Below are 23,137 nucleotides of genomic sequence, written 5' to 3'. Positions count from 1 at the left end.
AACAAAAAGATGATTAATGAATGAATACAACTGCTTAATTGACACTGCTTTTGCATCGATTTACTGGAAAAGAAAGTCATCAAAAGGAGGAAAGATCGTTTGTTTCTAATCTATACTGCTAGAATGTCTCCAAGATTAGTATTAGAGCCATCCTGTAGGGAGCAACCTCTAATTCACTTGTGTCACCAGGATACAAGCCGCCCACACTTTAAACTTCCTGTCCCCGCAATCAGAGCCTATTTTTCTCTGTGACGGGCCAGCTGCAGGATAACAAGGTGCTAAGGATTAGTGGAAAGGCAGGCTGCTAACAGGGAAACAAATCTACTCCTGTCGGATGCTTTTTCTTTAGCCACAGCTCAGACCCAGTGTCCCTGCAAGAACCTCTTCAATCTTCCCCTAATTTTATCAACCGAGATCCTGTTATTAGAGGTGGACAGTTAGTGATACAGAGGTGAGACAGAGGGAAGAAACGCAGAAGATTGTTGAAGGAGGAGGATTGAAAGGAGATGCTTTTTTTTTTTCTATCTTAGTGCAATTGCACACTTGGTAATACATTTTAAACATAGGGTGTGTACGTGCTCTTACAATCACAAGTCAATCTTGCCTTTAACTACAACATTTCAGTAAGCGATACCTCATTTCAAAACTCAGAACTTAATGGAGTCTGGCTCTATCTAGAGTTTGATTGTAGGCCGGTGCTGAGAGTTTGGAAGTATTTTGTTTAGAGGATCAACCCAAAGCACGAGGCTCATTATGCTATCTGATTGAGTTAAGGGCTTGCAAACTTGCAACTTTTACATCATGTAAAAGGTTTTTGTAACTGAATGAATTGAAATTACATTTTGATTTGAGCTTGTTTATCTGATGTTTGAACAATTCCTTACATACACTCCTGTGAACTCTCAGTCACTTGTCAAATTCACTACAGTATAAATATGGACATTTCAGTATTTTTACTTGATTTGATAGTTAACTTTGTGATCCTTCACCAGTCAAATGCCCCTAAACAATAGTTTTATTTCCAAAAGGATCTTCCTTTCTTTCTCCAATCTACTCATCCCAAGGCATGCATAATGTGAGCTGATGGGATTTGAGAGGAACTGGTTGTTATTAATAGTCTGTCTGACCAGGGCATGGAGTAGCCCGAGGCACACACGCAGTTGCTGCAAAATAACCCAAATCATATAAAATAGAAATAGTATGTAGCAAAGCATCACCTTTCCCGTTACACATGACTCCATCTGAGGTCTCACACAGCTCTTTGCTCTGGGCGTCGCTCAGGTCACATGACCTTGCGAACTGACACTGCTTCCCAAACCAGCCGTCCTCACAGATGCAGCGGCCGCACGAACAGTAACCGTGACCTAGGAAACACATTTAATTCATCTTTTTTTTTCATTCAATCAGGCAAAAACAGCTGAATTCACTTGATCCAAACCATGTATAAGCCCGTATGAGCCTGAATGCAGATGTTTAAGAAAAAAACAAAAATAAAATGAACAAATACACTGAGCATTAACTTTAGAAAGAGAGCCTGTCTTAGCTTTTTACTGACACAACACATAAACAACCCAAATAAAAACAACAGCACACACACACAAGCACAAGTAGGAAATCCAACTAATCTATTCATGGCGGAAAGTCAAGATGGATGCCGCCAAAGAGTAAAAAGATAACAAGAAGCCACATAAGCGGTGACAGTGAAGACAGCGAACCTTGACACTAATAGGCAGCACAAGGAGACAGAGCCGCGGGAAGATGAGAGAGACGCAGCAGGCTTATTGTATTTCTCTTGGGGACATGAAAGGAACTGTCATCATTGGTCTTGTCCAGCGCTTAATAAATCTCCAGCCCTTCAGAGGCGAGATGAAAAACAATGACAAGCAGTGGCACACATAGGAAAACACACACTCATGGGCAGATCCATGTATACGCAAAGGCTTTTTTTAATTGGCTTGAGAGGGGACCCGGTGCCACGGCAGCTTAATAGGCGGGAGACTGGTATTTTAACAAGCGCTATGTACACACATGCATCACTTACGTCCCCTGGGATATCACTCAAAGCTCACAGACAGGGTTTGAATTATCTGACAGAGACTGCAGCCTCATCGATTCATTCTATTATGTTCACATCTGGCCGCAGACACCAGGTTGAAGAGCTGATGATGAGAAGATCAACTTCCTATTATTTCTACACCTATAAATCTATACAGTACTGTGCCGCTGGAGAGACCTTTATTAGGTAATGTATAGCTTTAATTAAGCTGCAATCTTGTACAGTCCCAACCCAATACATGCATAATGATTACTTCCATTTCTAGATTGGTGTTAGGGCCTGATTACACTATTCTGATTTGCACGTGTGCGTGGTCTAAATGAAGGCTTCCCACACACTGCATTACATTTGCACCACTGCTAGCTCATAGTATGTTGGATTTCCCATCATGAAAATATGTCTAATGCATTCATAAAGCCTAATGTACAAATTGTTATGCGCCGTGTATTTGGACAGTTGTAAAGTAACACACTCTTTCCCTCTTTTTATCTCACCTGACACCAGTTCACAGGAGGCAAGGTGGGTGAAGAGTCTTGACCAAGGACATGGCAGTATGCACAGGTCAGAGCTGCTCGACCATTGAGCAAGTGTCAAGACACCGATAGATACTGACCACTGCAGTCCAGGATCACCTCCAGTAGTATGGCAGCTTCTCAAAATAAAGTTGCTCCAATTTGCGCCAGCTGAAACCAGCTATATCCGACTCTTTCTGCTATAACAGATTAAAACTGTTTATTTGTAATGTCCTAACTTGTCCTCATTGAATTAGCTTCCTCTTGGCTTTCACCGAGCCCCTCATGACATCTTCACTGATGGAGTGTGAAAGGATGCACTGGTGATGGCTGTGGTTTAGTTTAGTGAGATTTCAAGGGCATTTATTGACACCGGAACCAAACCTTTCACATTTTTACAAATAAATAAAAATGTTGCTTATATATATTTAACACATGTTACAGAAATGTGTATGCACTTACATAATATTTTCTTTTTTATTATAGATGCAATAATTATAACTCCTTTCATAGACGCATCTGCTGTTCATCCCCACGATTTCGGCCCATCTTTGAGCATTATTAAAATACCATGAGGTGCAATTGTGTGTGTGTGTGTCTTTGTGTGTGTGTGTGTGTGTGTGTGTGTGTGTGTGTGTGTGTGTGTGTGTGTGTGTGTGTGTGTGTGTGTGTGTGTGTGCGTGTGTGTGTGTGTGTGTGTGTGTGTGTGTGTGTGCGTAAATAAGCTCTGAGAAGTTTCTTTTGCTTAGGCTAATATAGGCTACAGAAATCTTATGAGCCCACCTCCACAGACCTCTCCGCTCAGGTCCTCACACTGCCGGTCGTCGCACTCGCAGTTTTTACCATGAACTCGACTGTCCCCTGGAGGGTGGCACGTACACTGACCACACAGGCATTGACCTGAAAACACACAAAGAGGTGCTTAGCTACCACAATATTTCAGCTTTAAAAATAGTCCATGTCTGACTGATGGAGACACGCAGTAGTATTTTTTAAATCAATCACGTACCCACACACACACTCCTCAACATGTCGAAAATCCCACTTCAATCAGAGCAGTGCCACTGAGAAAGCCCACAGGGAGAATGCTGAGTGAGCGTGCACACAGCTAGTTCCCCTCATTATAATGAAATACATTGGTAACTACATGATAAGCAACATGGGTTTTATGTTTTCTTTACTTTACAAAGAATGTTGATAAAAGAGCTGCACAATTTATTGCAATAATTGTTGATATTAGCAAATTGCAATGGCTGCAAAAATGTAGGTAACATAATATGCCCAGAAACAAAATTGGGATTTGTCGTGTATAGAACTTGCCAATCCTGTAACATAGAGGTCCCACTCTTGTGTTTTTAAATTGTATCAAACCAAACTTTATTTATAAAGCGCTTTTCATACAAGGGCTCTACATTGCTATACAGATTAAAATCACCCCAACCTGCAAATATATGCAGTGAATAACAATGAATGTAATACTGGAAGGATGTCTCGACGTGAGTGTGTGTCCTGACTTAAAGCAGTTCTGAAAAATAAGAAGGACAAGACCATGAAGACATTTAAAAAACATTAAAATGCAGTGATTTAAAAAACGGTGTAACTTGGCCCCGCCTCCCGGTCTTCTTCAGGACACGAGCTGCAGAACTTTGTAAAAGTTGTAAACCTGAGATACATCAGCATCTCCGAGTTAGTTTTTCGGTTGTGAGGAAGAATTAAAATATAGTGACTGTAGTTTGGGTAAAAGTTTCTCTTTCTGGGCCTCAGGACTAAAACTTCAGTGTTGTCCAGGTTAAGGAGAAAGTGTTCTGCCCTTCAGGACAGGTGGCACACTGTGAAACACACTAAACACAGTAAGTGGGTTGACCAGGGGCTGCACATGGCCTGGACAGACACCCATGGTGAATGGTGATGTTATGTACAGCAGTGATCCCTCCCTGAGCTTTTTCTTCCTACAGACCAATATTTTCCACGGAACAAGGGCATCGGTGGGTATGGAGCTGTGTGGGGCACACAGACATTCTGGTGTTTTGATCACGCAGCGCTCTTCAATACCAGAGCCAGAGGTATGCTCTCTTTCTCTCGGGACACGGACAATGTTTAACTCACAGTGGAATACATTTGTAGTATGACCTGTGAGAGATTCATAATGCTGAATGAAGTAAATGAGACCGAGTGCGATGTGAAGATGAAGAGAGAGAGGGGGAAGAAGCAACAAGCACATGTTGCAGTCAGCTGCTAGCAGCACACCATGCATCAGTCGACCCCTTCTTTCTAAGCCACGCCCCTGCACCCTGGCCACGCTGCACTGCTGCAACGTTTGTTTGCACACAAGATGTCACACCCGTCTGCGCAAATGCTGCTGTTGCACCAGGCGGAATATCGGCCCCAGAATCTCTGCAAACGTCATACAAGGTTCTCAATAAAAGTTGTGGGAGTTCATCATAGATGCAGTAATAATTAGACATACAATTCACCCCATTCATGGTAATGGGGATCATGTGGTGTGTGACGTTAACATGGCGGACCCAAAAAGGGCAAAAAGGCAGGAAGCTAGTATGTTTTTAAATGCCATGTAACAAAAACCAGCCTGGTTAAAAATATGATACTTGCGCAAGAGAGAGGAAGAAACAAAAATGTTTAGAGCCAGACTTTTTAGTTGTTTTTAACACATATTAAGTCCCCATTGGCCTCCATGTTACAGTGAACCTTTTGGAGTCGCCTCTAGAGGGTGATATCGCAGCAATGTCAGCACCCTGCCTTGAAGGCCAAAGAGAAGTGCCAATAATTTCATTCAGAATAGTATACTTAATTAGTCAAAATACTTTCTTAATTCAGTTTGACTGGGGTTGCATGATTTCTTTTTCTGACCAATTTTGCGATTATGAATATTTATTTTGAAATCAAGACTCACTTCATATTGGACATTTTAAACCCGCCCAGTAGTATAAACACACTTAATCAAAAGTCACATGCATTTAAGAAGATGTTTGGTTTAAACTACAGGTTTAGAAAATGCTCCACATTCGAGCTAATGGTGTTTGCACTCCTGCCTCACAGCAAGAAGGTCTCAGATTCAATCCCCAGCCTGTGTGGATTAACTATACAGTATTTGAGATCAAGATTATCTATAAAGAGTTTTGGAAATGTTTTGCATTAGAACAAAACGCAAAAAAAAAAAAAAGCCAAAGGCAAAGCTAGAGGTCCAAACTCTTTGCTGATGCTTTTCTGAAATACCCTGCTCAAGTAAACATCCTTAGCCTTTTGTGGCCAGGCCACAGGAGCTGTAGTAATATGAAGGAATACACTTTCAACAACGCTGTCAAATGAAAGGTCATCTGAGTTCAGAGCTTATTGTGACCCGAAGCCCACATAGAACAGCTGCCAAGGACACAATGCTTTGGAGCTACTAGGCATTTCAAGTATGTAGGCTTATTATTTTCAGTATCAGTGCGATTGTATTGCTAATGCTTTGATATAGGGTTTCTGATTACAACTATTACTGTATGATCTGATTATAATTTACTCTTTTATTTTATGACTGGAAAAAACAGGCTGAACAAAATTTGTGAGCGATGTGTGTAAAAGTTGCAACTGTAAAGTTGTTTTATCTCAGTGCTATAAAGCTCCAGAACACACAGGTATAAGTGACCGACATGAAAAATAATTGCACACAGTGAATTCTTCAGTCCACTGGAGGCTGCACCCACTTTTTATTGAGTTGGCTATATCCTTTTGTACAGTCATTATTCACTTCCAGTTCTGTGTTTGTGGCCCTGCAGGGCTGGAGTTGTATAGCAGATAAATGCACAGCTACATTTTAGTTTGGCTTATTTTAGCCCTCCTTGCGTTGAATTAAAGTGTGGTAAATGCAAAATTTGATTTGCGATCAACAGCTTTGCAGAAAAAGCTTGACGATGTTGGCAGATTTCTCATAAATTCACAGGCTTTCACTGTATAAGAAACACATCCACTCTGGAGTGTGGTTACCATGGTAACCAAGTGAGGACGTCACACATCAGCGCTGGTTTGCGTATGGACGTCTATCGGCAGGTTATGGGATATTGATTTGGTTCACAGTGATGGATCATTGTGTCTATCTCAAATGATTTGCTTTTTTTCATAAGAAATTGCAAGTGTTTTTCTTAAAGGGGCATTGTGGTACTTTTTGTGGAACTGTACTTAATATTGGTGCTCACTTTAACCTTTAGTGACCCAGCGGGTGTCTGGGGTGGCCTCTATGACTGATTGTTTTTTAGAAATTCTGGTATGTTATTTAGTATTAAACATAGTTTTACTGTGTTTTTACAATTGTTTTCTTCTGTAAGGTGACCTTGAAAGGTACGCACATATAAAATGTATACAGCCAAAAGCTGAAATCTTGTAATACTAACTGTAAGCAGCCCACATTTACGGGATAGAGAGAGAAATCCACAGGATCAGCACATACTGTAGATGTTGAAAGCAGGTGTTTCCTTGAGGAAATACCTGGGTGTAAAAGAATGTGCTCTTCGCTGCTGCCTCCCAGGAAGAAAAACTCTGGAGCTGCTGTTTCAAATTTCAAGGCTTTCCGCTCAGGCTGCCATCTGTAGCGGCACATTCATCCATGCCTAAGTGATTTTCTACGTCTGTCTCCTTCACTTCTGCCTCTCCCCTTCTCAGCTCCCACCCTGCCTCCCGTCCCCCTTCACTGGGTTAGCCACACACAACCTCCTCTGGTCCTTTTTCATTTACCATTTAATGTGAGGACGAACACACTTTCAGATCACATGTTTACAACCTAAGCTATCAATTATCTTCTCACACACCTTGAATCTGCTCTTCACTGGACGATGCAAGAATTTTCCCCACAGTTTTCAGATTTGTGTACTTATTACATACATTTTAATTTGCAAAAGCCAATTTCCAACAAGCAAACAAACACATATATATTGATTTGAAGTCCATATAGACGTCACCAAATGGACTCCTGGGATTTCAGAAAAGCCAATGTAGTTCTCAAACTGAGTGAATTTATGGATTCTATTAATCACTTGACGTGCATGCTGGGTAATTTAGAGTTTCATTTTGTGCCAACAATTGGAGATAATTTAGAGTTAACTGCCACAGGAATTAAAGATAATTGACTATACACAATCTCGAGTTAATCTCTGCTGTTTCATTATGCATGCACGATGCACTGTGTTGTGGGCAATGTAGTTTAATTTGCCATTTTAACAATTTATAGAACCAATTGAGATTTTCACAGATCAACATATGTTGGTGTTAAAGTGAAATATCTTGCAAAATTGAGGCTCCAAAATATTCATTTATAAAATATTCATATCAAAGGCCAGGCACCTTTGATATACATATATATATTTTTATTTTTATTTTAAATAATGTCTATGCAAAGAAAAGACTGGGCTGGTCAGGATGTCAAATTTGCCTGAAGCGCCGTCTGGAGGCAGAATAGGAAGGACATTATAAAACAGTGGAAAAAAGCTTTTACTTTCACCTAACTGCATGCCTACAAATCGATGGCCCCGTCCATACATATATATATTTTTAAAAGAGCTGGTCTGCTGATGGATTATGGGCTTTAAAAAGCAGCGGAGGGCAGTTTTGGGTTCCATCTATGATTCGACAAATCAAGGAAATTTAAATTGGAGCAGTAAAGGAAACAACCAAAAGAACAGAATGAATCAAAACTGCATGAATGACGCTACTCGGGTTTTGACCAAGAAAAGTTGTCAATGATTCGGAGCTGAAAATAGTTGATTTTGCACAATGTGAACGTCTCCTCCTTTATGTCAGAATAACACCCACTCTACTCTTCTCATTCCTTTACCATAGTCATGTTTAAAAGGCTAAGAATCTCCTGTGACTTCCTCCACCCACAGTTAAACGAAACAGGAAATCAATGCTAAACATTAACCCTGATAAATCCGCCAGTGTTCAGACAATACAGCTTGCAGCCTCGCCAGCAATCTCACAGTCACACTTTAAAGTATGTGTATCCCTATCTTATCCCCAAAGCCAAAGCTAAGTCCTAGATTTTGCTCTTAAGCGCAGAAACCCGGACAGGTCCTGTGCCGTGCTGCAAAGCTGATTGATTAAAGCTGCTGCATCAGAGCAAAGTTCAGGTCCAAGGGATATCTCAACGAGGCTACATGATTTATCTTCAAAGACACAGGTAGAGTGACCATTGAGTTTTGTTTTTGCTGCAATATTTGCAATCAAAGCTCTATCGCAGTAGAATTCAGATGTATATTTATTTCGGCAGGAAATCATTACAAGCACAGGAATTTAGCTGGATGTAGCTAAGCATAATGTCACTATGCCAAATTCTGTACACATTCACAGTTATGTGTTTGTGGTGGTATAGGTTTGTCAAAAGAAAGCTGTGTCTTCAAAACTACTATGACTGAGGAGGGATTTTTCTGATGCAATATATTGTAAGGTGACTTTCAATGTCTGGAAATATGCTTAAAGACATATTTCATTACGAGTATTACATAAAAAAGAAATGTAAACCAAGTTGTAGGCAGTGACTGAACACAGAAGCAAAAAATAAAAAATAAAAAATCCAACTAAACCTGTCTTGTAGAAGCCGAGATGAGAGCGTGGGTTGCTTGTAATGTGTGCTAGTGTCAGGTCAACACAATGGGAAATTATATTTTCTTGTTTTTTTTTTTTTTTTACTATGATTTTAATAACAACATAATACCATAAGCTTATATTGAACGGAAATTATAATAACTATATGTTTTCAGTCTCTTCCTTGTGCTGAGAACCAACTGCTCTTTTATCATAGTGCCATTAATCTTCAGGCTCAAGGGTGCATGACTGGGACAGCAACTCAGGCACAACCTTTGTTTAGTTACAATGGCTTTCCAGTGTTGCTTCAGCCAGAATCTGATTAACTATAGGCCTAACATTTGGAGCCCACAAGAAAAAAAGAAAATAAAAATCTAGTTTTGTCCAGAAAAAGCACAAATGAAGCTCTCAGCAGACTGTAATCAATCTGGACTACTGAACCACAGTTTTATTGAGAGAACTCCAGTCATAGCTTCCACTGTTGCTCAACTTACTTGCCTTTCTTATACAAATGTATTAAAATATACAGGAAATATTGCAGCAGATGTACTATCTGTAATTTTAGCCTTGTTTTGGTCCATGTTTTAAGTCATGTTTTGACACAATTGAATGCACAAACAAAATATTTTTGTTTGAAGAATGTGCTGTATCGAAATGATTATTATTTATTAATATTTAATATTATATCATTGCTATTTATCTTATATTGTGCAGCCCTACAGGGGGGAATGTTCTTTCAGACACTGCACCCATTACAGCAGGACAGTATTAGGCACTGTAACCATGGTAACTGAGAAGTTACGGGGGACAGGTGTAATACCTCGGCCGAAGCAGGGCAGATTGGAAGTTCCTCGACACTTCCTGAGGCTGCTCTCCACGGAAAGGGAGCAGGAGAGAGGGTGCTCACACTTCTGGCCTGCCCATCCCTCTTTACAGTCACATCTGCCACAGTTACACTGTCCGTGACCTGAGGTGAGGAGCAGGAAGACGAAGACAGAGAGAGGGAACTCAGGTTAAGTGTTTAGAAAGTGTGAGACTAAAAGAAGGTTGTTTTTTTTAAAGGAAACATTGGCCTGAAGACTGAGGGAGGAATAGGGGCAAAACAATCAGCAATATACTGGGAGGCCTCACCATGGCATCAAACGTGTACATATTGTCTTCAAAACATAATCATTTTATGCAGAGATACAACCCAAGACATGGATTTGAGTCTATGCATGAGTTGTTTCACCAAGATCGTAATCAAATGTAACTAATCAAGCACTGCTGAAAGGGCAATTTTCCTTTATTCTGTCATGAATGAACAGAGTGTTAAACTGAGGTGAGCTGAGGTGTGTACTGACCTGAGCAGAAGTCGTCCGTATACCTGTCGTATGTGGGGATGCAGTTTCTCTCATCACACTCACAGGTGTCTCCATGAATGTCGCCCCAGTCTCCAGACGGGTCGACGTCATAACAGTTACACTCCCCACAGACACACGTGCCTGCAGCAGATGATAATATTTATGACGCAATTACATTTTACGTACTATGACTTGCATATAAATATAATGCCTTGCAAAAAAAAACTTGCAGTCCTATGTCAGTGTTATACAGTGGCTGAACTGCCAGGCAGATCCCCCCAAATGATATTTTATGTGTCGGGTCTTGGTTAAAGACAGGCCATCAGCTGAGCAGCAGCAGCCAGTGGAAATCCCATTTTCTCTTATCAGGCCCGACAGAGCTCAGGGAAGCCCAGGGGAGCCCATCCAGCTGGCAGGACTCAGGGAGGATCATGGCACATGTCTGGCCCCTGGCTGAGGTTTCTCTGCCCTGCCTGTCTCTGAAACAGTGGATTTACACAGTCATTCACGTTGATGTCTGCTATGAAGATTAGCTGTAACAGGTTTACCACACACACGACTGCTGAATGTAAACACCGGGCGGCTGATGCATGATGGTTGTTTTCCTTATTAAATGTTCTTTGTTATTTATCGTCAATTGAAATCAGAAAAAATATAGAGGTTACAGTTAGGTGTGTAAAAGGTCTCTTTACTATTCAGAGACGGGTGCATTACAGAAATCACTTTGAAAGGATTAATTAACATCAACATGACTGCGTAATCGACTTGTGTGATCTCGTCTAATCACCTAGAATTATCTTTGCTATGCTTCAAAGGAGCACTGCTTTAATATTAATGGGGAATGGGAATTACTCAACAATCACTAAATTAACTCCTGTGACATACCGACAATCACTTTTCTGAAGTCGTGCTGTGAGAAATGGTTGGTTGATTGTCATAATGAAAGAACAGGAATCTCTTTGAGCGTTGGAGCTTCAAAAGTACTTAAACTATTTCCGAAACTAATTCAACATGCAGTCATAATTTTATCAGTGCTTAGTTTTGGTGTCTTTTTCATTCTGCTATTGTTCAGTATCTAGGACCTCAAGTCCCACTCCCCTGGGGCCATTCAGTCGCGAGAATGAATTAAGAAGGGTTAGCAAAGCTTGTTCTTTTTTTAATTTCGCATCTTACCTTTTGATAATTTGTTAGCCAACACTTGAGACTTGGAAAAGTTCACCATGGGTTAGAAGAGCCAAAGCATAACACACACTGTTATACGCGTAGCACATGGCATAGAGTGTCATACATACTGACACTGTATGTGATAAAAGGACTTACACTGGGCACAGTGCCGGCTCCGGAACAAACGGACTGAGGGTGCATTGGTGTTTCAAAAGGATGCAAATCAGGGCTCCAGACTAACATTTTATGTTGGTTGCGTAGGCGCACCAGGACATAACTTAAGCGCACCACTTTAAAAATGTTTAAAATGTTCCTGCAAACAGGATTCACTGCAAGTATTTATTATTTCATATATTTTGTTAGCTCAATTCATCTTCCTTATTCATACATGTTACATAATATTTTATTTAAATGCACGAGTCTCATATGTCTGACCAAACAGATAATAAACAGTGACATTTTTGTTTTAGCATCACTCAGCTCTAAAGGAGTGCAGACTGTTATAAGAGCTGTTCAAATGTGGCTTCTTTTTAAAGGATGCAAGGATGAAGCAGTAAATTGTATTTCACTCCATTTTAAACTTTAATGTTTGTGATATGGAGCTACATTTTTATCCTCAAGTTGTTTTAATTAGTTGATGTATTTAATTTTAGTATCTTTATTTTGGCTCTTTCTTTCTATAATTAATGCAATTATTGAATGTATTATTTTTCCCAAAACTAATATCTATAAAAAAATGTTCACATGTCGTAATATACAGCGGTATATCTTTCACCTCACCGTACGATGTCTCATGCCGTTCATCGCTCTCAGTGGCGCTTTAGAATGATTCAAGTCCTACCTGTTAGGGAGGTCTTTCTCAGTCATGCTGGAGGATTCCGCCTCCTCTGCCACCTTCCCTATCCCTCAGGGTTTTATACTTGCACCTGTACTCTTTGCAATTTATATACTACTTCTATAGGTTTTTTTTCATGCCGTCTCATACCACTTCTACACAGATGACTACCAAATCTATATGCCTGTAACCAAAAATGGTAGGTTTCTCCTGACACCCCCTCTTCAGTGTTTGAGTGACAGGCAACCATGGCCTGTTGGTTAAAACCTTTTCAGTCTTAAAGGAATAGGCCACCGTTTTTACATACTGAGATATGTTCTTACCTTAGCTTTGACGAGTTCTATAGGACCTGTCTGGTCTTCCCCCGTGCCTTCTATCACGTAAACACAGTGCAGACGGCGTTAACATTTAGCCTCTCCCCCTCTCCTCTATAGCTCCAAAACAGGTCAAGATAGAAGCTGTATAATTACACAAAATTAAACAATGTGGATTTTCTAAGCGGATAAAAGGAGGGACTATATTGAAGGCGTAATAATACCAGGAGTAGTAAAGTAAAGTAAAGATTACTGCGCGGATTTCAAACTACTCCTGGTATTATTATGCCTTACAATATAGTTCCCCCTTTTATCCGCTTAGAAAATCCACATTGTTTAATTTTGTGTAATTATACTTTGTAGTGTAACACTTCACGTAACCATATTCAAATAGGGAAAATGTGGAAGAGCTTGGTAGCTTCTATCTTGACCTGTTTTGGAGCTATAGTGGAGAGAGGGAGAGGCTAAATGCTAATGCCATCTGCGCTGTGTTTACGTGATTGAAGGCACGGGGGAAGACCAGACAGGTCCTAAAGAACTCATCAAAGCTAAGGTAAGAACATATCTCAGTATAGGCCACCGTTTTTACATACTGAGATATGTTCTTACCTGAGCTTAGACGAGTTTATACGCACCTGTCTGGTCTTTGTGTGTGGCCGTGGAAGAGCGTGGTAGCTTCCAATTTCACTCCCGTTTGGAGCTATAGGAATACATTGGGACAGACCACATGCTAACAACATCTTTGGTCGTTTTGCGAGACTGAGGGCAAGCACAAAGACCAGACAGGTACGCATCAACTGAAATTGTGGTGTTTGGCCGCATGGACACTCTGAATGACCAGGGCTATCTTAAAGACTATGTTCCTCTTTCAGCCACCAGCCTGGACTTGTGCAATGCACTTTATACAGGCACAAATCAAAATGCACTTTATCGCCTGCAGTTAGTCCAGAACTCTGCATCATGGCTCATAACAGAACCAAACAGTATGAGCATAGTTCTTCCATTCCTGCTTCTTTGCACTGGTTCCTGTTAATTTCAAGATTTATTTTAAGATTTTAGGTTTGTTTTTAAATCTTTGAATGAACAGGCCCTTCAGTACATAACGGACCTCATCCAAATGCACACCTTTTTTTTTGCTGGGTCTTTTGGCTTTCAATGTTTTATTGTTTTTGAATATGTATTGCTTCTGGTTTAATTAATTTAATTAATTCATTGTATTTTATCTTTATTTATACATGGAAGGCCCAATGAGCAGATTTGGGAGACTCAGGTCACATGACTCAGATTTTCAGAGCTTGAGATTACTTTACTAACGCTCCAAGAAGACTTACCTTTTGTGACTTGAGACTTAACTTAATTTTGATAGTATAGCGGCAGGTTGAGTATTTGTCAAGTGATTGACAAAAAAAACCTATTCTAAAGATGTGTGCAAAATAAGTGTGACCCTAAATTCTGACAGACCAAACATGAGTGCAATAACATGAGAATGACAAATAGCATGTGATGGCTGGACACTGTGTGCTGGACCTTAAGGAGTCAAACAGACCTCTGTTGCTGCAGATTTTGCCGTCTGGAGATGTACATCTGCGTTTGCTTTCCCATGGGCTCATGTCGCACTGGAATTCACATTTGTCTCCATGCCAACCAGCAGCACAGTAGCAGTTTCCACAGTAACACTGGCCATGGCCTGGAAGCACATTACAAAACATCAGGATTACTCAATTTCCAAAGGAGCAATCAAAATTTGTCAACAAATTTACCACTGACTTTACAAAATGTGAAACGTGATGTACTTCATTACAATAACATATAATATACAAAAAGTGAAATAAAATAGAAATCACATCCCCTATTTTATGCTTTTTTAGGGTGTTTCCATTTGCCATATGTGGGCAACTGAGCATAGCTTTGAAAAGTATGAAGTAAGAAAAGTCGAGCAGCTTTTAATATGTAGTCAAGACCGTTGCATTTTGTGGTCCCAGTAAGAAAATATGCATTTACTTCCTTGTTATAACTTCCCAACTTCCCTCAAATAAGCAAACCTGTTGGTCATTGTTGTTGTTTTGGAAACAAAAGTTTGAATAGTGCTGGGTCATACCTCCACACACCTCTCCGCTGTCCTCGTCCCAACACTCGCTGTCATCACACTCACAGAACTGTCCTGTTATCAGGCCCCTGTTGTCCTCATTGTGACACAAACAGCTGCCACAGTTACAAGTGCCTGTAAAATAAATCACAGTTACCTAATACAGCACAATGCTGCTGCTCACACAGTTGAGCTGCAGCTGTCTGAGGGAAATAATTAAAAAACCTTCCATGCCAGATTGTCAGACTAGAGTTAATATTACACTAGATTTGTGCCCAAAATGTGGCATATTGTGAGAATAAAGAAGTTTCAAAGAATTGTGTATAATTACTTTAGAGAATTTATTCCTGAACTAAAATATCCCGTTGGCTCCCCCTTGATACTGCGAGGTCAATACCATGGTCTGGCCTTTCCAAATGCAAGCAAACGTATGTAGCCCTTCCACCATGGACAAATAAATGAAACAGTGTATACCTTCATGAATCATAATATTTGTAGGCATATCTTCTGATAAAAACAAAACACATTCTTGCATTATCAGATAGATCAGTATGTGTGCATATACAGTATGAACACTGAGCGTGCAAACTTTAAACAAACTTTTGTTAGTTGTGGTCCAAATAAAGCCACTCTAACTTTCTTGCATCAGAATTTCTCACAGGGATGAGTTTCAATAACCTTGCAAAACCAGATTGATAGTGCAGATTTTATTTTTATTTCACCAGGAAAGTCCCACTGACATTGAGAATCTCTTTTTCAGGGGAGTCCTGGCCCCAGAGGGGAACCTATTGTACATGTTTCCAGTGGTAGGAGAAACCGGGGTACTCGGAGAAAACCTACACAGACACGAGGAGAACATGCAAACTCCACACAAAATGTGAATCGAATCCAGGACCTTCTAGCTGTGAAGCGCAAGTGCTCACCGCTATACCACTGTGCCGCTAAAAACATTAGCACTGATATCAACCTGTGATTGAGTGCTCATTCAACATGAGGCACACATGCCCCTGATTGGTTAAAGTGCACCTCATTTCAGCCAATCACAACCAAGTCTCAAAATAATAAATCACTAAAGCAAATCCGTTGGTCGAAATTCAGTAGTCTTTTAGTCCCCAATTAAGGTCTTTTTTCACAAATGTCGGCTTTTACAATTTACTGAAGGACAAAACTCATTTTATTACACTTCTAGAAAAAAAAAAAAAGGTCCAGGAAGTTTTATGCAGCGTCACTTAAAATACAACATTTTGTATACCTCTGTTGGAGCAGACAACTCCTTGGGGGTTTTTGCAGAGCTCCTTGCTTTTCTTGCCCGAGAGGTTGCAGTCTTCCTGGAATTGGCAGGCCTCACCAAACCAGCCTTCGTCACACTCACATGTCCCACAGTCGCAGTAGCCTCGGTCTGAAGGGGAAAGCAATACACCACATGCTGTTTACGCACACCACATCAAATCATACATTCTATGGATGAACACACACGGATATTCAAGAGTTACGGGTTAACGGGATTTCCTGGCCTTGTAATGCAACGTGTAAAATTAGTTAACATGTCTTTAATATTGCATAAGCCAATGTATTTCTAATTAATTCGTGATTTGGGGCATTTTGAAATTCAAATTTTACATGCGCAAATTGGTGACTCACACTGACGACTTCTTGTTAACAGGATTGGGCACACCACAGACTGGTTCTTATCCTTTTGGTGCTGAGCAATATGAAAATCAGGAGGACTCATGCCATTCAAATCAAGGCAGTTGACAAGTAATAATAAATGTTGCTCCAAGAGAGTTTAATAGCGAGGGCCACGTGAGCGACACTCACTCATCTTTAGACGCACCTGTCATGTAAATACGGCGTCCTTTCCAAGGGCTGGTCATCAGTCATTAACAGTAGACAGCTTACCTATCCCTTCTCATTATCATGGTACCCAGCACTAGAGTGGCTTTAGGAGGGAGCTATATACATTTATTATGTATTCTTCTCAGTACAGACATTTTACCGATAGAAAAATACACATTATTTTATTATCAGATTTCTATAACAAAAAATAAATGATTAAAACGGGTCTGAAAACTTTCATCACACTAGGCCCACACTAATCTCGCCTTGACAGTCCCTGACAGAACATTTCCGACTATGTTTACATGTGTGGGACGCAAACTGTCGGCATAACATTTATCTCTTTCACTACTTCCGGAGCAGTAATTCTCAGCGGCTTGGGGGTGTCAGGGTCCAGCCCACGCTCATTGGAAGACATAAGAATGCAGCTCACAGCAGTGCATAGGACTGAGCTGGGGCTGCGTCTCTGTTGACATCAGTGACAGTAATAACCAGTGATGTGAATTTACAGTGATTAGTGGGGATGAGGTGACGATGGTGACTCATACAGCGAGGCTGGTATCAGCTTTTAAATTTAGCACTTTCTAAATGAAAAACAACGTGTGATATTGAAAAGGAGATAAACACGGAAATGGATTGTTTTTTTGTTGCAATTTCAGTAATGTAATTGAGAAAAGCTTAACTGTTACATAGGCGGGATTTAAGCCAAACCTGTAAATATACACACTCTCTATGAGATCTGTCTAATCTAATGTTAATGTTAAGGTACATCAATATTTTTAATTGTATTTATTTCAGTTATTAAACACATTGATCCAAGACATTTACCTCTGTGGATCTGTACTTTCTCAGTGTGGATCATGTTCTCCACAACACAATTGCTCATTTCAGCAGGTAATTATTTGGCTGTGTCTCCTCTCCCTGTGGGCTGTGGTGCGTGAAACAACAATGCGTCAGACTGTGTTCAGTGGGAAATATGAAGGAGACACCTGTCTCAGGTAATAAAGTAATCGCTGTTTGTGCGGCCCCTGAATGGGGACCGCTGTTTTCATCCTCTGGCTGTTACATTTCCTTATCTGTAGCTTGTCTACTTTAGCGAGTGTCTCATATCCTGCTTATATCTCAGAGGGAGGTTTCAGCCACTCCAGCGCTGATCACAACAATGTACTTTTTGTGCAAGAAGTCTTTGGAAGCTATAATTGGCCAATCAGCTTTTGAGTAGTAGAGATGGACGGTCTTAAGTGGCTTTTTCTCCTTGCAGCCCACACTGGAATCATTAGGTGACTCACCAAAGGCACACTCTTTGAATATTGTGGTGAGGGCGCATCGTACTTTGTAAAACAATAAAAACAAATGTGAACAATGCAATTACTGTGATCACACATCACTGAACTGCACTTGCACTGATGTTTGTACCTAAAGTTGGTACTAAATGTAATAATAAATAATTGTCCATAATGTACCATCATGTACATATCACAGGTACTTAAGTAAAAAACATATTCCGCAATATCCCATTATGTAATGCTCTCAACCATCTTTGTGGGTCTTTGATCAGAAACAGGCTGGGCCAACATAAAACACACTGTGGTGGATGTTGGTGGTTCTGGCAGACGGTGCACATGCTCTTGGCTAAGCCAAATAACAGATGCTGAGAAAAGTTGTAGCTGGAAGGTGCAAAGTGGACAGGGGTAATGCTCATTCAGCTGCAATATGCTCTGAACCAACAGAATCAGTGTGATCTGTGTGGTGTCTTAGAAGTAATGTTGCTACTCATTTTACAAATGTCTGTATATTGAAGTGCATTTAATTTAACATACTTTGATATAGAATTTTTTTGTTCCATACATAAGTATTTACACCACTCGTCATCTTACTCAAAGGCTGATCCTTTGTCGGACAAATAAACTTTATTGGCTTTATGGCTTTATTTTTTTCTAAAACTGATGATAGTGCAGATTCTTTAAAGCTGGAGGATGTTTAATTTTTGTGACTTTGGCCATAATTGTGTAAATTCCTTTATACAATTATTCTTGAATATATTTCTCAATAGATATTTCTAAATCAAAATGATGAAAAAAGTGAATAAAATATACAAAACACTGATTCACTCTCAACGAAATTTCCACGCAAATTGCTGTAATAACAGAATGATGACAAAGATTTTCTATTGCGATTGATCTGCACCCTGCTAACCTCCATGTCTGTGATAATGAGTGGAAGAACTGGGAACACCCATTCGAGGACATGCTGCTGTGTGTCCTCGAATCATTTCAAACTCTTTTTGTCTGACGATATCCAGGCTCTGGAAGAAGAAGAACAACAATTGCAGGAAGAAAAGTTCACATCACAGCAGTCATGCAAGAAAAAGGGAACAAAAAAAACTCAACTATGACGGAGGAGGGACGGAGGAACGGGGGGATGACTTTTCACGTGGCTCATCAAGAGAGAGAAAATACAGATGGAGAATAGAAAAAGAGCCATGTGTGGACCGTATTGAAAACAGAAAAAAGAATGTGTCACACAACTGTATACAAATGTATGTGTGTAAACCAAAATGCCTGTAGCCCTAATATAAAAACTAAAACAAAACCTTTTTTAACAACCTTAAGAAAAAAAGAAAGAAGGTTTGATGTGGTCCAAACACATTTCTAACATCCCAATTATTGCAGGGATAAGCACGTTTCACTCAGCTTTCAAGTTTCAGGGAGGAATGCTGTCACCAGCCTATTAAAAAAAGCTTTATAATTAGATGCACGGTGTACAAACTTTTCTAATGACCGCCTTTACAATATACAGAAGCACCCTTCGAGAAAAACAAATTATATTCTATGTTTTATTTGACCTTGATTCAACCAGGAAGGTTGCACTGAGATCAGGAATCCAATTTCCAGGGGAGTCCTGGCCTCAGAAGGGAACCTATTGTATGTTTTTTTCGTGATAGGGGAAACCAGAGTACCCAGAGGAAACCTACAAAGACACAGGGAGAACATGCAAGCTCCACACAGAAAGGTCTCAAATCCAGGTGAGAATCAAACCCAGGACCTTCTTGCTGTAGCGCTAACTGCTACACCACCATGCCACCCAAATCAGTTGTAGGGCCCTTAATATCAGAATTATATGGAGGACAACCCGAAGGAAAAAAACAAAAAAACACGAGCTACAGTTCAATATAGAACTAATCCATGAATGTACCTAACAACAAATCCCTCTTTGATCCAGCAATACCAAACCAGTAGAGCCGGTCAGGTCCAATGTCACAACCATACTTCAAGATGAAGAGCCAGGTTGAGAGAGGTTGAGTGATTGAACAGGAATATATCAAAAGCTCTTGCACTTCTTCTCAGGTTTGATTGTATTATTGAGAACACATGGTAAAAGGGGAAAAGAACATTTCAATGTGGGAATCACATAGTTTATCCCGGAGAAGAAGAAAAAAAATGATTCGATGTTATCTGCGGGTAGTTGAGAGAGGCAGTGATAAGAGAGCCTCGGGAAGAGAAATTGGCTGCAGATGTCAGACAGCTGACCGGGCATCCTGCATGGGCCATTGGATATCACCAGAGGAGGGTATTCTTCTCTATATGCCTTAAAAACTCCAATAGTGTGTGCTTGTGATTGCTTACTTGGGCATGTGTATGGCGGTTTGAAATGGATACAGATCAATATGTGTGTTCAGTGTGTGCATGCCTGGTGTGAAAACTCTTGCCTCTGTGGATGCACCGAGCTTCCATTTGCAGCCGGTGTAGCCGTGAGTGAAACCCCATTATCAGAGAGGAGCAGGGCCGTCTTTCTCCAGACTGCTCAACCATAATGAGCACCTCACAGCAGCCAACTTGTCTTCCCAAATAAATCACTCAGACTCACGTGCATGCACCCCAACACACACACGCGCACACGCACACGTACACACATATCTGTATTAGACCTGTTCGCAGGGCACACCTGTCTCCATTACAACCTGAAAGCTCATAGCCCAGTGACTATAGAGGACACGGCACAAAAGATGATGGGAATACATTTCTGATTATGAATGTCTGATATGGTCTGCTCACAAGCCTGATCATAATAGGGAGCAAGACTATTTTAGATAACAGAATGTACCCAATATGCCTGACTCGGCTGTGCATGTACTCCTTTTTAAGCAACATTTTAATATACATAAAAGCAGCAATGAGACAAGAAATGCCCATGTTTGTTTGTACACTATTATACACATCAGTGCACAGCAGTAGTAGTATCAGTAATGTAAAAAAATAAAGAATATAAAGAATATGTGATTCATGGATGGATGGTGGAATGGAACACATGGCTTTAATATCGAGATGAAATATTATTTTCACGCCATCTAACTCTAAATCCCAAAACATAAAACTCACACTTTGAATTTATTTGATTCAAAATGTAGACAACATCCATGTTGGAGCCCTGTTAGCTACTGTTGCACTGGAGGCGAAAGTCTGTAGGAGTTTATGTGTTTATTTGGCTGTCACACAACATTTTGAACATGTTCCATATCCTCACTCACCATTGCAGGTTTTCCCATTATGGATGGCACAGACCCAGTCGTGGCATCCGCAGCGAGGCCCATAAAACTTTCCTGGATCTGTGGCTTGGCAGATGCAGATGCCACAGTCACATGTGCCCCTTCCGCTGCACACTTTACCATCAGGCGTGCGGCAACGGCGGTTGGATGCTTCTGATGATAGCCTACACACCCCTCCTCCCACCTGGCTGGAAAACACACAGAAGGGTCAGCCGTTTACAACTACTCAGTTCAAGGGTCAACTGTGAGTTTGTCACATCTGTGTGAGGGATTTTTCTCAAAAGTTCCCAAAATATCAATCGCATGTGTGTGGATTTGTGACACAACATGCATAGATGATGAAATTGGGAAAAAACACTTCTAAAAACAATCTATCATGGGTGATGGAGACATTTCAAGTTTTAAATGTGTCTGGGGAGTATGCAGACACACGCATGCATATGCACGCACACGCACACACCAAGGAAAAGCTATGGAAATATATAGCACGGAAGAATAGGCTAAAAAATCAAAAAGCATTAAATAGACCTGCTCAAACCTTTAGTTTTACTAGTGCTCTCTCACACAGCTTTGTTTTATTTGGATTCTTTCTGACATTCTTTAACTGTTCCAACCTTTTTGAATTCAGACCAGCTGTGCTTTTAAGCAGAGAACATACTTAACCAATGAAATGATTATTTCTTCTTCAGTTCCACCAAAACACAATAATCAGTGTATTGTTTCTGTTGTATATATACAGTGAAAGCACATCTTTACATCTTTAATGTTTACACCCAATGGCCCCAGTAAACAAGGACAAATTGTACAATTTTATGTTGAACACTCTACTCTGTTATTTCAGTCACAGTTGTGTTGGCTTGACAGTGTATATTATATATGGCAAACAACAGGTGCAACTGCACCTGTAAATGACTGTTACAGAAGGAAACTATATATGTTTACTATTAGAAGGCTGTAAATGTACTAGCCTTCAAAATAAATATAATGGTTTTATCCAGAGTAAACAGCTGTTTACTGTTTCACGTGTGATGTCTTTCTACTGAGTATTGTGCATTCCCTAATGACCTATAAAAGGGGAAAGCATTAGCTTGAACTCACTCCTTGATAAAAGTTGTTTTGTTGTCAGCCCTTAAAATAGAGGCTGTTAACACAATGTCAATAGAGAATCTTGAGGCAGAAGTACTAACTTCTTTTTCCTTTTCTTGGTCCAAAAAGTGTCTTTATGTAACGTGTATGTTCGCAAGGATAGTTGTGACATAGTCATTGCACTTGTGAATCACTGTAAATTGTCTCCCTCATAATGAATAGTGATTGATTTTGTGCCAAAGGCTCTTCAAGCAAGACTATATTTTTTCCGTTTTTGTTAAGAACAGCAGCAAAAGATGTAACACTTAGTGAAATTAATAAAATCTGAGAGTAGAAGAAAGTCAACTTAAAAGGTTTGTTCACGAATATTCTATTATCTATTTAATGTTCTTAGTGCATGGAAAGCACACTGGAAAAAACTGCCTCACCACATGCACATACTCCATGCAAAACACTTTCTCACACTGAACTCTCTGAATGTTGTCTTTGTCAGTAAAACCTCTGTGCCTCTCCCTTAATTCCTATTCCCTTTCTTACTCCATGCAACAATCAAGAAAAAATCTAAGTCTAAATGGAGACTCACCTCACCGATTGTAACACTGTGACCTCCACAGTACAGAGCAGGATCACAAGTAATGACACTAGCATGGACTGCACCAAAGCCTCTGTGTGCATTTTTAAATCCCACCAGTAACTCCGGCAAAGTAGCTTGAAGGAATTTCCCTCTCCTTGAACAGACAGCAGGCAGGCAGGCAGGAAGAGAGTGAGAAGAGAAAAGGAGAA

At 40.2% G+C, this 23,137-nt stretch overlaps 1 protein-coding gene across 1 annotated transcript in view; it reads right to left on the bottom strand.

The window, feature by feature from the left end:
* Positions 1 to 23,137, bottom strand: part of itgbl1 (integrin, beta-like 1) — a 26,123-nt gene extending 2,986 nt beyond the window's left edge. Inside the window, exons 1-9 of the mRNA XM_079563550.1 lie at positions 22,938 to 23,137; positions 21,251 to 21,456; positions 16,139 to 16,285; positions 14,899 to 15,021; positions 14,347 to 14,487; positions 10,488 to 10,628; positions 9,965 to 10,111; positions 3,352 to 3,468; positions 1,218 to 1,364 (exon numbers count right to left, since the gene is read on the bottom strand). Coding sequence (XP_079419676.1) covers positions 1,218 to 1,364; positions 3,352 to 3,468; positions 9,965 to 10,111; positions 10,488 to 10,628; positions 14,347 to 14,487; positions 14,899 to 15,021; positions 16,139 to 16,285; positions 21,251 to 21,456; positions 22,938 to 23,029 — 1,261 coding nt within the window. The 5' untranslated portion in view covers positions 23,030 to 23,137. The remainder of the gene's footprint in view (positions 1 to 1,217; positions 1,365 to 3,351; positions 3,469 to 9,964; positions 10,112 to 10,487; positions 10,629 to 14,346; positions 14,488 to 14,898; positions 15,022 to 16,138; positions 16,286 to 21,250; positions 21,457 to 22,937) is intronic.

The sequence above is a fragment of the Gobius niger genome (assembly GCF_951799975.1).
Source record: "Gobius niger genome assembly, chromosome: 9".
Taxonomy (NCBI): domain Eukaryota; kingdom Metazoa; phylum Chordata; class Actinopteri; order Gobiiformes; family Gobiidae; genus Gobius; species Gobius niger.
Note: the sequence above shows the minus strand (reverse complement) of the source record. Positions and strands in the feature narration are given on the sequence as shown.